The 14,530-nt window shown below is 46.1% G+C and overlaps 1 protein-coding gene across 3 annotated transcripts in view; it reads right to left on the reverse strand.

The window, feature by feature from the left end:
* Nucleotides 1–14,530, reverse strand: part of rasal2 (RAS protein activator like 2) — a 114,261-nt gene that overhangs the window by 34,073 nt on the left and 65,658 nt on the right. For all 3 annotated transcript variants that reach the window (XM_079243522.1, XM_079243520.1, XM_079243521.1), the window contains exon 4: nucleotides 1,478–1,584. In XM_079243522.1, the coding sequence (XP_079099648.1) occupies nucleotides 1,478–1,584 (107 nt within the window). The remainder of the gene's footprint in view (nucleotides 1–1,477; nucleotides 1,585–14,530) is intronic.

Below are 14,530 nucleotides of genomic sequence, written 5' to 3' on the forward strand. Positions count from 1 at the left end.
AAACTGGACCTGGACCAGTCCTCTAAAGGTATCAGACTGGACCTGGACCAGCCTTCTAAAGGTATCAGACTGGACCTGGACCAGCCCTCTAAAGGTATCAGACTGGACCTGGACCAGCCCTCTAAAGGTGTCAAACTGAACCGGGACCAGTCCTCTAAAGGTATCAGACTGGACCAGGACTAGTCCTCTAAAGGTATCAGACTGAACCCGAACTAATCCTCTAAAGGTGTCAAACTGGACCTGGACCAGTCCTCTAAAGGTATCAGACTGGACCTGGACCAGTCCTCTAAAGGTATCAGACTGGACCTGGACCAGTCCTCTAAAGGTATCAGACTGGACCTGGACCAAGCCTCTAAAGGTGTCAAACTGGACCTGGACCAGTCCTCTAAAGGTATCAGACTGGACCTGGACCAGTCCTCTAAAGGTGTCAAACTGGACCTGGACCAGTCCTCTAAAGGTATCAGACTGGACCTGGACCAGTCCTCTAAAGGTATCAGACTGGACCTGGACCAGTCCTCTAAAGGTATCAGACTGGACTTGGACCAAGCCTCTAAAGGTGTCAAACTGGATCTGGACCAGTCCTCTAAAGGTATCAGACTGGACCTGGACCAGCCCTCTAAAGGTGTCAAACTGGACCTGGACCAGCCCTCTAAAGGTGTCAAACTGGACCTGGACCAGTCCTCTAAAGGTATCAGACTGGACCTGGACCAGCCCTCTAAAGGTGTCAAACTGGACCTGGACCAGTCCTCTAAAGGTATCAGACTGGACATTGACTAGTCCTCTAAAGGTATCAGACTGGACCTGGACCAAGCCTCTAAAGGTGTCAAACTGGACCTGGACTAGTCCTCTAAAGGTATCAGACTGGACCTGGACCAGTCCTCTAAAGGTATCAGACTGGACCTGGACCAGTCCTCTAAAGGTATCAGACTGGACCTGGACCAGTCCTCTAAAGGTATCAGACTGGACCTGGACCAGTCCTCTAAAGGTATCAGACTGGACCTGGACCAGTCCTCTAAAGGTATCAGACTGGACTTGGACCAAGCCTCTAAAGGTGTCAAACTGGATCTGGACCAGTCCTCTAAAGGTATCAGACTGGACCTGGACCAGCCCTCTAAAGGTGTCAAACTGGACCTGGACCAGCCCTCTAAAGGTGTCAAACTGAACCTGGACCAGCCCTCTAAAGGTGTCAGACTGGACCTGGACTCTACCTGCACAGTGACTAAACTGAATTCTAGGGTCTTTAGAGTCTTTCTGAGGAAAAGTCCTGTTCTGGAAGACGACGTGGAACATGGGAGGAACGTTGGAGGAACGTGGGAGTAACGTGTGAGGAATGTGGGAGGAACGTTGGAGTAACGTGGGAGTAACGTGGGAGGAACGTTGGAGTAACGTGGGAGTAACGTGGGAGTAACGTGGGAGGAACGTTGGAGTAACGTGGGAGTAACGTGGGAGGAACGTGGGAGAGAGTCTGGATACTCACTGGCACCTTGAAAGGAGACGAGTTTGGATTGTCGACTGTGACGCTCTTATCCGAACTCCCCAAACCAGAAATGCTCCTCCTCCTTGGAGACCGCTCCGAAGATACTTCTGCAGAAACAAAGAGACAAAACCTTTTCAGACCAGCCACAGCTGCCTCCTCTCTGTGACCATCATCATCATCATCAGCCTGAGCTGAAGGATGGAGGACGAGTGAAGACATGCAGGCGGACGTCTGGATGGAGGACACCTGCTCTGCATCTCCAGCAGGTGAAAACGTGGAGGTTCTGCTAGTTTGGACCTCGTCTATCCAGGAACCTATTGACATCAACAGGAGTAAGTTTTCCACATGAAGCGTGTCTCATTCAACCAAACGGGAACAGTGGGACGGACATCGTCTCTAGCTTCAAACATCCAGACAGCTTATTCAGACGCTCGGAGACATCCTGAAGACAACTTCACGATGATCTGAAGAGAATTTGGACAAAAACATTTAACCTATTGGGACAAAAGTCCCCCGAGGACGAGACAAAGACAAACCTAACCCCCCTGAAAACTTCATGATGATTTACTGGGTTTTTTACTTTTGCTAATATTTTATAAACGACTGAACATTGTTGAACTGGAGTCTGTTGGAGCTTCTGAGGCCCCCTAGTGGCCATCCAGTGATATGGATCCTCCTGGGTCTGATATAAACTAGTCTGGTCTGATTCGGTTTCTAGTCTGGTTTATCTAAAATCTTTTCTGTGTCCTGATGTTTACAAAGAATCAGGATCAGAGAGTCCTCATGGTTCCGATCTGGACCTGAGTGAAGACCTGGTCCCCAGAACCCAAACCACATCACAGGACTTTTAAGAGTCCTGATATCTCATCCAGAAACCTGATCCAGATCATCCAAAGTCCTGATCCAGATCATCCACAGTCCCAATGCAGAGAATCCTGGCCAGGTTTCTACATCGACATCAAGTTTTCTGATCAGAACCCGAGTCCGTTTGTTCGGAAAGTCGCTTCATTTGGGGAAATGTGAACGCACCAAATAGATTCTGATTCAGATCAAAGAAGCGACTCGGTCCGCCTACAAACGCAGGTCTCGGTCCGTTACAAGCGGAACCAAATACAGGAAGCGGACTACAAACCAAGTCCCTTCCTGCATGTGGCGTAGCGTCAGAGGCAGGGTCCTCTGCCTCGTCTGGTGTTCATACTGCGTCCATTGTTGCAGTGGATTTCTGCAGTATACTTGCATAAGACACAATAAAAAACCCAAAACAGCCATAGTTTGGTCTCCATGTTTAACTGGCAGGTGGAGGAAACAGTTTTCTTCTTCACGCCGGTCTGGTCCTCTCTTCTGCTAAATACTAGTGCAGCGGCACCTCTGGTGGGAATGGGGAGATATTATTCTAATGGTTTGACTGGTTTGACTAAAGTGCAGCATGAACACGATCTGGGTCCACATGGATACACCCCCCTACAACTGGACCGAGTTCCCAACCGGACAGAGTGCCCAACCGGACCGAGTTCCCAACCGGACCGAGTCCCCAACCGGACCGAGTCCCCAATCGGACCGAGTCCCCAATCGGACAGAGTCCCCAATCGGACAGAGTCCCCATTTGGACAGAGTCGGCAACCGGACCGAGTTCCCAACTGGACCGAGTTCCCAATCGGACAGAGTTCCCAATCGGACAGAGTCCCCAACCGGACAGAGTCCCCAACCGGACCGAGTCCCCAACCGGACCGAGTCCCCAACCGGACCGAGTTCCCAATCGGACCGAGTCCCCAACCGGACCGAGTTCCCAACCGGACCGAGTTCCCAACCGGACCGAGTCCCCAACCGGACCGAGTTCCCAACCGGACCGAGTTCCCAACCGGACCGAGTTCCCAACCGGACAGAGTCCCTAATCGGACCGAGTCCCCAATTGGGCCCAGTCCCCAACCGGACCGGGCCACCAACTGGACCGGGTCTAGCGAACTGTCCTGACGGGAATGCATAAAGCAGAAGCATCAACACCAACCTGAAAGTGAGTCAGCTGAGCTCTTCAACTTCATCAGCAGCTAAATCAAACCGGGCCAGAACCAGCACACCGTGTGGGACAGTCAGCACCAGAACCAACAGTCCCGGGTCCATACGGGACTGCCACGGCCGTCCAACTAGCCATGCTGTTTACATGCTGTGGAGATGTGTAAAGTTGGAGCTGCAGCGAACGCAACATGCAGACATCTGCAGCAAACTTCATGCGATATACAGCCTGCTGGAGGAGGAGGAGGAGCGATGAAGGAGCGCCGCGTTCCTGCTCCTCTTCCTCCTTCCCGACACAAAGTTGGGGCGACATGCGGCAGGAAGCCGGGATGACAGGCTGGTCACATGACAGCAACATACGGAGAGACGGTACCTCGATCGCAGCTGTTCCCCATCATCTGAGGAGAGGACGCACACAGGGTCAGACGGGATTGGCCGAAGCAGCCGCCACCTGTCAGCCAATGGGGTTAAACTGCAAACGTCCGTCTTCGTCCCATCCTGCTCGTCCTCCTCTCCAGCTTCCCCCGACCTGCCTCTCCCTCCTCAGCACCGCATCCTCCTCCTGCTCGCTTCACCCCCTCTCTCTCTTCACTCAGCAGTAATTCTAACCCTCGATCTCCCCCTCTCTCTCTCTCTCTCTCTCTCTCTCAGAGGTTTTACTGCATTTTTTCAATCAATCCTCCTCTTCCTCTCTCTCTCTGCAGCAGCTCAATCACAGCCTCTCTCTTCTTCTTCTCTTCCTCGCTGCATGACCGATAATTACCAGACGAGTTCCTGATGTGGGACACAACTCTGGGGGCTGCGGATATAAACGTTCACGCCGAAAGAAACAAAAGAAAAGGAAAAGGAGAGAATCGGATAAAACGGCAGCAACAACCGTATCCCGAAGGAAACCAATCGGTTGCTGAATGTGGAAAACAGAAACAACCCAAAGCAGACAATCATCAGGAGCAGCAACAGGAAGACAAACCGGAACAAAGCGGTTGCGTCTCATGCACATCGCTTTACCGAGGTTTTTATGTCTGAAAAGCACCAAAGACTCGGAAACCCAGACATATTCACCGCTGTCGGATGTAGTGGTTGGTAACCATGGGGCTCAAGCGCCACCTAGAGGACTGTACGAAAAGAGCAGCTCAGTTGCAGTGCAGCTCCCCACCACTAGGTGGCCGTAAAGTGTCTCTTCGACATGCTCCAGAGGAGAAGCTAGCCACTAGCCATTAGCCTGAAGCTAAAGTTATAAAAAAGTATTTAAAACGATAAAATCAAACATGTAGGGCTGTGACGATATGCTTTTGTCCCGATCCAATGTTTTGGTGCTGATTTAAATTGCAATTCTCACAATTTTTTGACATTGCTGATTTTTGTAGATTAAAAAAAAGCATTTTTTTTTTTTTTTGCTCATTATTTTCTTAATTTAAATGAGGATAAAACAACATAGTAGTGAGACCATCATTCTGCTACTATAATGCCCAAGAACACAAGTAAAAAGATCAATAAAAACAACAAAAATGACAAAAATTTTACAATAGATTATTTTTATTTTCTTAAAGAAAATCTTACAAAAAAAACTAATTGTGAAGAATTGTGAAAAATTGTGAAGCAAAAAATCCCGACATTCGATTTTTCGATTCAATTTTCCCGCCCCTACAAACATGATCCCAAACTTCCCTAAAGGCCAAAATCTTGAATGAAAACAAGAAAATATAAAAGATCTGGTTTTGTAACGAGGCAGAGCCGAGAGGCATGGACGAAATGTTAGCTCACGCTAGCTAGCGTTAGCTCATGCCATAAATGTTTACATTTAATTTAATGTTAAATAAATGTTGGGATTTAGTGCAACTAATGGAAAAAAGTTTACAACATTACATCGTTGAAAGTCTCCGAGCATAGGCTAATCATCAATCTGAAGGGATTTCAGCGCGAACCAGGAAGCATCTGTAAAACAGGCTGGAAACATTTCAGTCCAGTTCTCGGATGCTTCAGATGGACCAGAGTCCAGAACTGCCATCCACTGTCGCATGAACTCATCATGGAAGCCTCCGGCAGCTCGACAACAGAGTTCAGTCATGACTCCACGCCGACAGCCGCTACTGGCAGACGTAACTCTAGATCGCGATTTACAAATCGTCTCTGATAATTCAGTCTGATAAACGCAGCCAGAACGCGATGCAGAAGCAGAGAAGTCGCAACCCGAAGGCTCATCTCTGCTCCCTTACGGACATAAACAGTCCGAACTCTGTCGCACGCCGCCGTCCTCGCCACTTCCACTCATCTTTCACATTGTTAAATATTAGAAGTAATTTATCTGCACCATGCTGGAGCTGTACTGTAAATCACAATGGCCTGAACCCCGCAGCACCAGAAGAAGAAAACCACAAAGGTTTGGTCCTCTTCAGATCCTCCAGGTGCTTCTTCTTCTCTGTTTGTGTTTAAATGAACGTAGATGAAAGATGGACGGAGCCTCCGGCGGTTAAGAGTGAAGCCTATATGGAAGTCCATAAAACTGCAGTTCCCCCTTCATCCACTAGGGGCTGCAAAGCAGAGCAAATCCCCATAGACTCCCATGTTAAAAAGACCAACTTCACAGCAGAAATAAACATGTTTACAGCAGAAATAAACATGTTTACAGCCTGGTACAAAAATCCATTTTAGGTTTAATAGGTCAGGTTTACCTTCATGGCAACTGTGGGGGGAGTGCATTTTTTTCTAACTCGCCCGTTTAAAAGTTACTTAATCTCAAAGTTCGGCATATTTAGGGACGTGTCCTTTTGATTGACAGGTACCCGATCTCCCGCTTCCAGTCAGAAGAACGTAGAACAACCGCGGTTTTTAGCCGGTTAACAACGTGACTTAGTTTTAGCCCGCTTACCTCCGTTAGCTGGTTAGCTCCTGTTATCTCCAGGTTAGCTCGATTAGCTTTTAGCTACAGAAAGTTTGGAGTTCGCTCGATGTCAATCATCCACCATGACGCTCACAGCCCCCCTCTCAGCTCCTCCTCTGCCCATATTTGTATTTTCCAGGCGAGACGACACGCATGCCCCTGCCAAGATGGTGATGGTAGGAACCGCCCACCGAGCTTCAATTCAGCTCTTCAGAAACCTACGGGTGACGTCACGGAGGCTCCGCCCATCTCTATATACAGTCTATGGTACAACTCAACACTCCTGCTGGGATCTCCGCTGGTGACGGAGCGTTAGCTGCTAGAAGGTGGACCAAATTACGCACCTAACCAACGGGGAGGCGTTCAGCATTAACGGACCTTTAAGGAGACCCAATAAAGCCAGGATCTTCAGCTATGGTTCTTGGGGGCGGGTGTTCTCCAGGTAGTCAATGCTTCCCTGCTCCAACACTCCGGGAAACATCCAACACCTGTCCAGGTAGTAAACTGTAAGAATTAGCAGGGAGCTAGCAGATTCCATCTGCAGGAGACGTCCTGCAGATGGAATCTGTTTCTAACAGTCAAACATGGTGTGGCGCGGTGGGGTAGTGGCCAGCACCCCACAGCATTAAGGTCGCTGGTTGGAACCTCGGCTGGGGGGGGGGGGGGGGGGGGGGGGGAGTTCGCTGGTTCTATCCGGCTTCCCGCATCTCGCCCAGTGATCGCTGGGACGGACTCCCGCTTTGTGAACTGGACTGAACTGGTTTGGAGTATAAACTAGTTAGAACCCTCAATGTGGAAAATAAGATGCATCGATTTAACAATCGAATCATAACCAGATGGCGCCCCCTAGTTACAGGATGTCTCCATGTTACCATGACAACAAGCACTAATTGATGATTCATCACCAGCTGATAGATCGACATAAACAGGGGTCGTCATGGAAACCCTCCAGCTCTGCATGTCGACCTGGTCCGTGTTCCAGAAAGGTTTTCAGGAGGAAGGAAACGAAATGTCAGCAGATCGTCTTTTTTACATGACTGAGTGAGAAACGAGTCACTGAGCTGACTTTCCCCAGAAACGCGGACCTGGAATCTGGTTTTCCAGGAACAACGCAGGTCTGAGAGGAAACGCGGACCTGGAATCTGGTTTTCCAGGAACAACGCAGGTCTGAGAGGAAACGCGGACCTGGAATCTGGTTTTCCAGGAACAACGCAGGTCTGAGAGGAAACGCGGACCTGGAATCTGGTTTTCCAGGAACGACGCAGGTCTGAGAGGAAACGCGGACCTGGAATCTGGTTTTCCAGGAACGACGCAGGTCTGAGAGGAAACGCGGACCTGGAATCTGGTTTTCCAGGAACAACGCAGGTCTGAGAGGAAACGCGGACCTGGAATCTGGTTTTCCAGGAACGACGCAGGTCTGAGAGGAAACGCGGACCTGGAATCTGGTTTTCCAGGAACAACGCAGGTCTGAGAGGAAACGCGGACCTGGAATCTGGTTTTCCAGGAACGACGCAGGTCTGAGAGGAAACGCGGACCTGGAATCTGGTTTTCCAGGAACAACGCAGGTCTGAGAGGAAACGCGGACCTGGAATCTGGTTTTCCAGGAACGACGCAGGTCTGAGAGGAAACGCGGACCTGGAATCTGGTTTTCCAGGAACGACGCAGCTCTGAGAGGAAACGCGGACCTGGAATCTGGTTTTCCAGGAACGACGCAGGTCTGAGAGGAAACGCGGACCTGGAATCTGGTTTTCCAGGAACGACGCAGGTCTGAGAGGAAACGCGGACCTGGAATCTGGTTTTCCAGGAACGATGCAGGTCTGAGAGGAAACGCGGACCTGGAATCTGGTTTTCCAGGAACGACGCAGGTCTGAGAGGAAACGCGGACCTGGAATCTGGTTTTCCAGGAACGACGCAGGTCTGAGAGGAAACGCGGACCTGGAATCTGGTTTTCCAGGAACGATGCAGGTCTGAGAGGAAACGCGGACCTGGAATCTGGTTTTCCAGGAACGATGCAGGTCTGAGAGGAAACGCGGACCTGGAATCTGGTTTTCCAGGAACGATGCAGGTCTGAGAGGAAACGCGGACCTGGAATCTGGTTTTCCAGGAACGATGCAGGTCTGAGAGGAAACGCAGACCTGGAATCTGGTCCAGACAGACCAGCTGATGAAGCAACATGTAAACAGAGGGAGTGTTCCTACAGGTGTGTCTGGAGCTGAACTAGTTCACGTTGGCGCTTACGCAGATCGGCTTTCACGACAAACATGCAAAGAATTCCTTCTCGCTGAAAGAAACCGGCTCTGTTTGTGGAGATGCCGCCTGCTCACATTCCTCTGAATTCATTTACATCCCTCAGCTGGACCAGAACCAGGAACTGGACACAGCAGGGACCGCCTGCTGGTCTGACGTGGTTCCAGACGTTGAGGAACTAAACCTCCATGTTCGACAGAAGAGGTTAAAAGTCATCTAGACATGGAGAAAAACAGAGAAAAGTCTGCTGTGTGTCGACAGAACAGCTGCTGAAGCTGTTTTGTTCCTCTTCAACCTGATCACATGCAGTCAAAACGCTCAGTTCTAGTTTTATAAAAGAACTAAATAAGTCAGATCTGCGTTTTTACTCGATTTAAAATAAAATACTTCCTAAAGTAATACTTTTTTTTTTTACACATTATTTTAGTTTCAGTCATTTTTTCAGTAGAGAGGTTAAAATAATTAATAGTAAAACGGATTTTTACTTGAAAGTTGCTTTATTTTACTGTTAAATCACAGAAACTGACTTTAACATAAACTTAAAACGTAAAATCAGGTTTTTTAACAACCTGGAGACGTCTAGCTGCGGCTGCTGAGCATGCGCGGTGAGTGTCATCAGGGCGCTTTCTGATTGGACGAATCCGACCTGTTGAAACTTCATTAACATGTTGAAATCTTCATCATCATCCTCTTCCTCATCAGCAACTCTGGGTTCTGCTTCGGGTTCGGGTTCGGGTTCGGGTTCTGGTCTCCCTTAAAGTTTGGATCGAACAGAGTGAAATCAGTTCCGATCACCGGGATCGATCCCCGGTTCCCGCGGCTCTCACCGGGTTTACTTCCAGCCGAAGCGGCGGATTCTCGGCTCTGGAGTCTCAGCAGGTCCCGCGAGCGGACACCCCACAACTTCACGCGCGTTTCGACCCCCGTGAAGCCGGTCGCACGCGCCGAGTCTTACCGCACGGCGCCGCGAGCCGCCCGGTGTGGAAGAGGCGGGATGAAGGGATCGATAAGCGGACTCACCGGAAAGGTCCATCCGCGGGGCGATGCAGTCATGTCCGCGCGGAGCGGCGCTCTCATTCAGCGCGAGCAGCTCCACGCAGTCAAGCCCGCATCAACAGAGTTCCGGTCAGAGCTTCACAATAAAAGCTCCAGCCCCAAAACTTCCGCTTCTTTTATTTTCTCTTTGTTTATTTTTATCATCTATTTCTTTTTCTTTCTTTTCTGTTTCATAAACCATTAAAATAACTGAAATATTAATTTAACCGGAAAACAGCAACAATAAAAATGTGACAAGACTGAAATTTCTAAGAAGTTTTTCTTTTAAAGTCAGAACATAACTTTATAACAAATGAGTAAAATAGTTTTTAGAAACGGTGTAAACATAATATAAAATTTAAACATTTTAAAAAGTAAAAAATTTGTTTAAATAAAAGTCTGATTATGAAGATATCTTTCAAAATGAAAAAGTAAAAGATTTTAAAGACACAATCTAGATATATAAGATATATAAAGTGTTAAAATAGTTTTAAAATGTTTTTTTAATATAAATTAAACTTAAAAATCAAACAAAATAAAAGAAAACTTTATATGTTAATAAAATTCAAATCAATGAATTATTTTTTTTTGTTAACACTCAGGTCCATAACCAAAACACATAAGACAGAATAGAGGTTCTGGTCCAGATCCAGGTAGAAGTCCTGGCAGCATTTTCATCTGTTTAATATGTAGGATTTATTCATTCTGCACAGCAGATGAGATTTACATGGAATTTACTTTGTTTGTGATTTTGGAATCAACAGACTAAAAATAAGTCAAACTTCAGGTTTTCTACGGAGCCTCCTTGTGTTTCTAGGGTTTAAAACACAGAGGACAATTATTTTACCGAGAACATTTCTGATGAATAACAACAATGACATTTTTTAAAAGAAGGAACGCATCAACAATGGGCTGGACGAGCGACTCTTCCTGAGTCTGGATCCTGGTCTGTGTGGCTGGTTTGGACAAAGCCGGATGCAGGAATGCTGCAGCTGTTTGTTTGTTTTTTAGCAGAATCCCAGAAACCACCGAAACCAAGGAGATGAAAGTCGTTGGATCTGAGACAATCTCATGGCATCCTATCAGGTCAGCAGCGGGGCCAACAGACCCAGAGACGGTCTGGTTCCATGTGGACTGGACCCAACTCAGATCTCCAGATGTTTTTGTTTTCTTGTTTAGGAAATGCAACTTTAAAGGCCTCGCAGCTAGCTGTGGCTCAAGCTAACAGCCCAGACAGAAACCTGTAATCAGGCGGAACCCACAGCGGTGGACTGAGGAGACGCCAGACCTGCTGATGAAGACGAGGAGGAGGATTATAAAGAGGCTCTGAGGTTTTCACAAGACTTCACCTCCAACACACCCAGAAACACTCAGACTGGATTTAACTCCAACGTTCATCCTGCTGCAGGAGTCAGAAACCAGCACAGACACAAATAAACCAGCATGAAACCAGTTAAAACCATCATGAAACCACTTTAAACCAGCATGAAACCAGTTAAAACCATCATGAAACCACTTTAAACCAGCATGAAACCACTTTAAACCAGCATGAAACCAGTTAAAACTATCATGAAACCACTTTAAACCAGCATGAAACCAGTTTAAACCAGCATGAAACCAGTCTAAACCAGCATGAAACCACTTTAAACCAGAATGAAACCAGTTTAAACCAGGATCCACCACATTGTTGGTAAATCCTGATTTTAAACTGGTTTCAAATCTGGATTAAAATCAGTTATCAAAACCTCTTGAAATATAAAGTAAAATCCGGTATATATATATATATATATATATATATATATATATATATATATATATATATATATATGTAAAAAAGCAAAATCAGAATTAAAATAATGAAGTATTTAGTAAGAATAAAATCAGTTTATATTCCACCATTCATTCAAAGACCAAACCCAGAACAGATCCACAATAAACCTGGCACAGATCCAGAATAAACCCAGAACAGATCCATAATAAACCCAGAACAGATCCAGAATAAATACAGAACAGATCCAAAATAAACCAGCCACAGATCCAGAATAAACCCAGAACAGATCCACAATAAACCCAGAACAGATCCAGAATAAATCCAGAACAGATCCAAAATAAACCAGCCACAGATCCAGAATAAACCCAGAACAGATCCAGAATGAACCAGTCACAGATCCAGAATAAACCAGGCACAGATCCTGAATAAACCCAGAACAGATCCAGAAATAACCTGGAACAGATCAGGAATTAATCCAGAACAGATCCAGAATAAATCCAGAACAGATCCAGAATAAACCAGGCACAGATCCAGAATAAATCCAGAACAGATCCAGAATAAACCCAGAACAGATCCAGAATAAACCAGGCACAGATCCAGAATAAACCCAGAACAGATCCAGACTAAACCTGGCACAGATCTGAAATAAACCCAGAAAAGAACAGATCCCGAATAAACACAGAACAGATCCCGAATTAACACAGAACAGATCCAGGATAAACACAGAACAGATCCCGAATTAACACAGAACAGATCCAGAATAAACCCAGAACAGATCCAGGATAAACACAGAACAGATCCCGAATTAACACGGAACAGATCCAGAATAAACACAGAACAGATCCAGAATAAACACAGAACAGATCCAGGATAAACACAGAACAGATCTAGAATAAACCAGGCACAGATCCCGAATAAACCCAGAATAGATCCAGAAACAACCTGGAACAGATCAGGAATCAATCCAGAACAGATCCAGAATAAATCCAGAACAGATCCAGAATAAACCAGGCACAGATCCAGAATAAACCCAGAACAGATCCAGAATAAATCCAGAACAGATCCAGAATAAACCTGGCACAGATCCAGAATAAACCCAGAACAGATCCAGAATAAACCCAGAACAGATCCAGAATAAACCAGGCACAGATCCAGAATAAACCCAGAACAGATCCAGAATAAATACAGAACAGATCCAAAATAAACCAGCCACAGATCCAGAATAAACCCAGAACAGATCCACAATAAACCCAGAACAGATCCAGAATAAATCCAGAACAGATCCAAAATAAACCAGCCACAGATCCAGAATAAACCCAGAACAGATCCAGAATAAACCAGTCACAGATCCAGAATAAACCAGGCACAGATCCTGAATAAACCCAGAACAGATCCAGAAACAACCTGGAACAGATCAGGAATCAATCCAGAACAGATCCAGAATAAATCCAGAACAGATCCAGAATAAACCAGGCACAGATCCAGAATAAACCCAGAACAGATCCAGAATAAATCCAGAACAGATCCAGAATAAACCTGGCACAGATCCAGAATAAACCCAGAACAGATCCAGAATAAACCCAGAACAGATCCAGAATAAACCAGGCACAGATCCAGAATAAACCCAGAACAGATCCAGAATAAATACAGAACAGATCCAAAATAAACCAGCCACAGATCCAGAATAAACCCAGAACAGATCCACAATAAACCCAGAACAGATCCAGAATAAATCCAGAACAGATCCAAAATAAACCAGCCACAGATCCAGAATAAACCCAGAACAGATCCAGAATAAACCAGTCACAGATCCAGAATAAACCAGGCACAGATCCTGAATAAACCCAGAACAGATCCAGAAATAACCTGGAACAGATCAGGAATTAATCCAGAACAGATCCAGAATAAACACAGAACAGATCCCGAATTAACACAGAACAGATCCAGAATAAATCCAGAACAGATCCAGAATTAACACAGAACAGATCCAGGATAAACACAGAACAGATCCAGAATAAACCCAGAACAGATCCAGAATAAACCCAGAACAGATCCAGAATAAACACAGAACAGATCCAGAATAAACACAGAACAGATCCAGAATAAACCCAGAACAGATCCAGAATAAACACAGAACAGATCCAGAATAAACCCAGAACAGATCCAGAATAAACCCAGAACAGATCCAGAATAAACCCAGAACAGATCCAGAATGAACCAGGCACAGATCCAGAATTAACACAGAACAGATCCAGAATAAACACAGAACAGATCCAGAATAAACCCAGCACAGATCCAGGATAAACCCAGAACAGATCCAGAATTAACACAGAACACAGAAATTATTCTTTACAACACTTTGATTTGATCTGATTTCAGTTAAATCCATCTGATTCCATATTGATTGGTTTACAGATATTAATGTAACATAAATATCAAAGACACATCGTGACGCTCGGACAACTATCGTTATAAAACACCCTTCTGTTTACATGACCATTAAAATCAGATTCCTGTAATAATCTGATTTAATCTCGCTGGCTACCGCTAATTCATTCCTCCAGAGGAAACGTATAAAACAGCTGGGAGGAAGGTCCATCCTCTGCTTCATCAGTATTCCTGCTGCCTGCCAACGAAACATGAAGACATTAAGACACGTCGGAGATAAAGTTAGGAGAAACAGTCAGGAGATGGTTCTGTGAACCAAAATGGAGCTTTTTCGCTGTCAGACAAGGCGCCGTGTTGAGCAGACACCAAACACGGCATCCCCACTGTGAAGCACGGAGGTGGCAGCATCATGCTGTCGGGATGCTTCTCAGCAGCAGGTCCTGGAAGGAATGTGGCAAAATATGGGAAAATCCTGGAGAGCACCATAGAACTGCGGCCTGGAAGGGGATTTATTCTCCAGACAAAAGCAGATGATTGATTCACTAAAGCAATAAGACGAAACCATCGCAGGGATAAATACTTCATACGGACACGGCATAATGCTAGGATTAGCTACCGCTAGCTCCTTCCTCCTGAGAAAATCGTTGCAGCGTGGAAACGGGAATGTTTTCCATGTCTGGATGTTTCCGGGTGGAAACGGGAATGTTTTCCATGTCTGGAT

The sequence above is a fragment of the Telmatherina bonti genome (assembly GCF_933228915.1).
Source record: "Telmatherina bonti genome assembly, chromosome: 7".
Lineage (NCBI taxonomy): Eukaryota > Metazoa > Chordata > Actinopteri > Atheriniformes > Telmatherinidae > Telmatherina > Telmatherina bonti.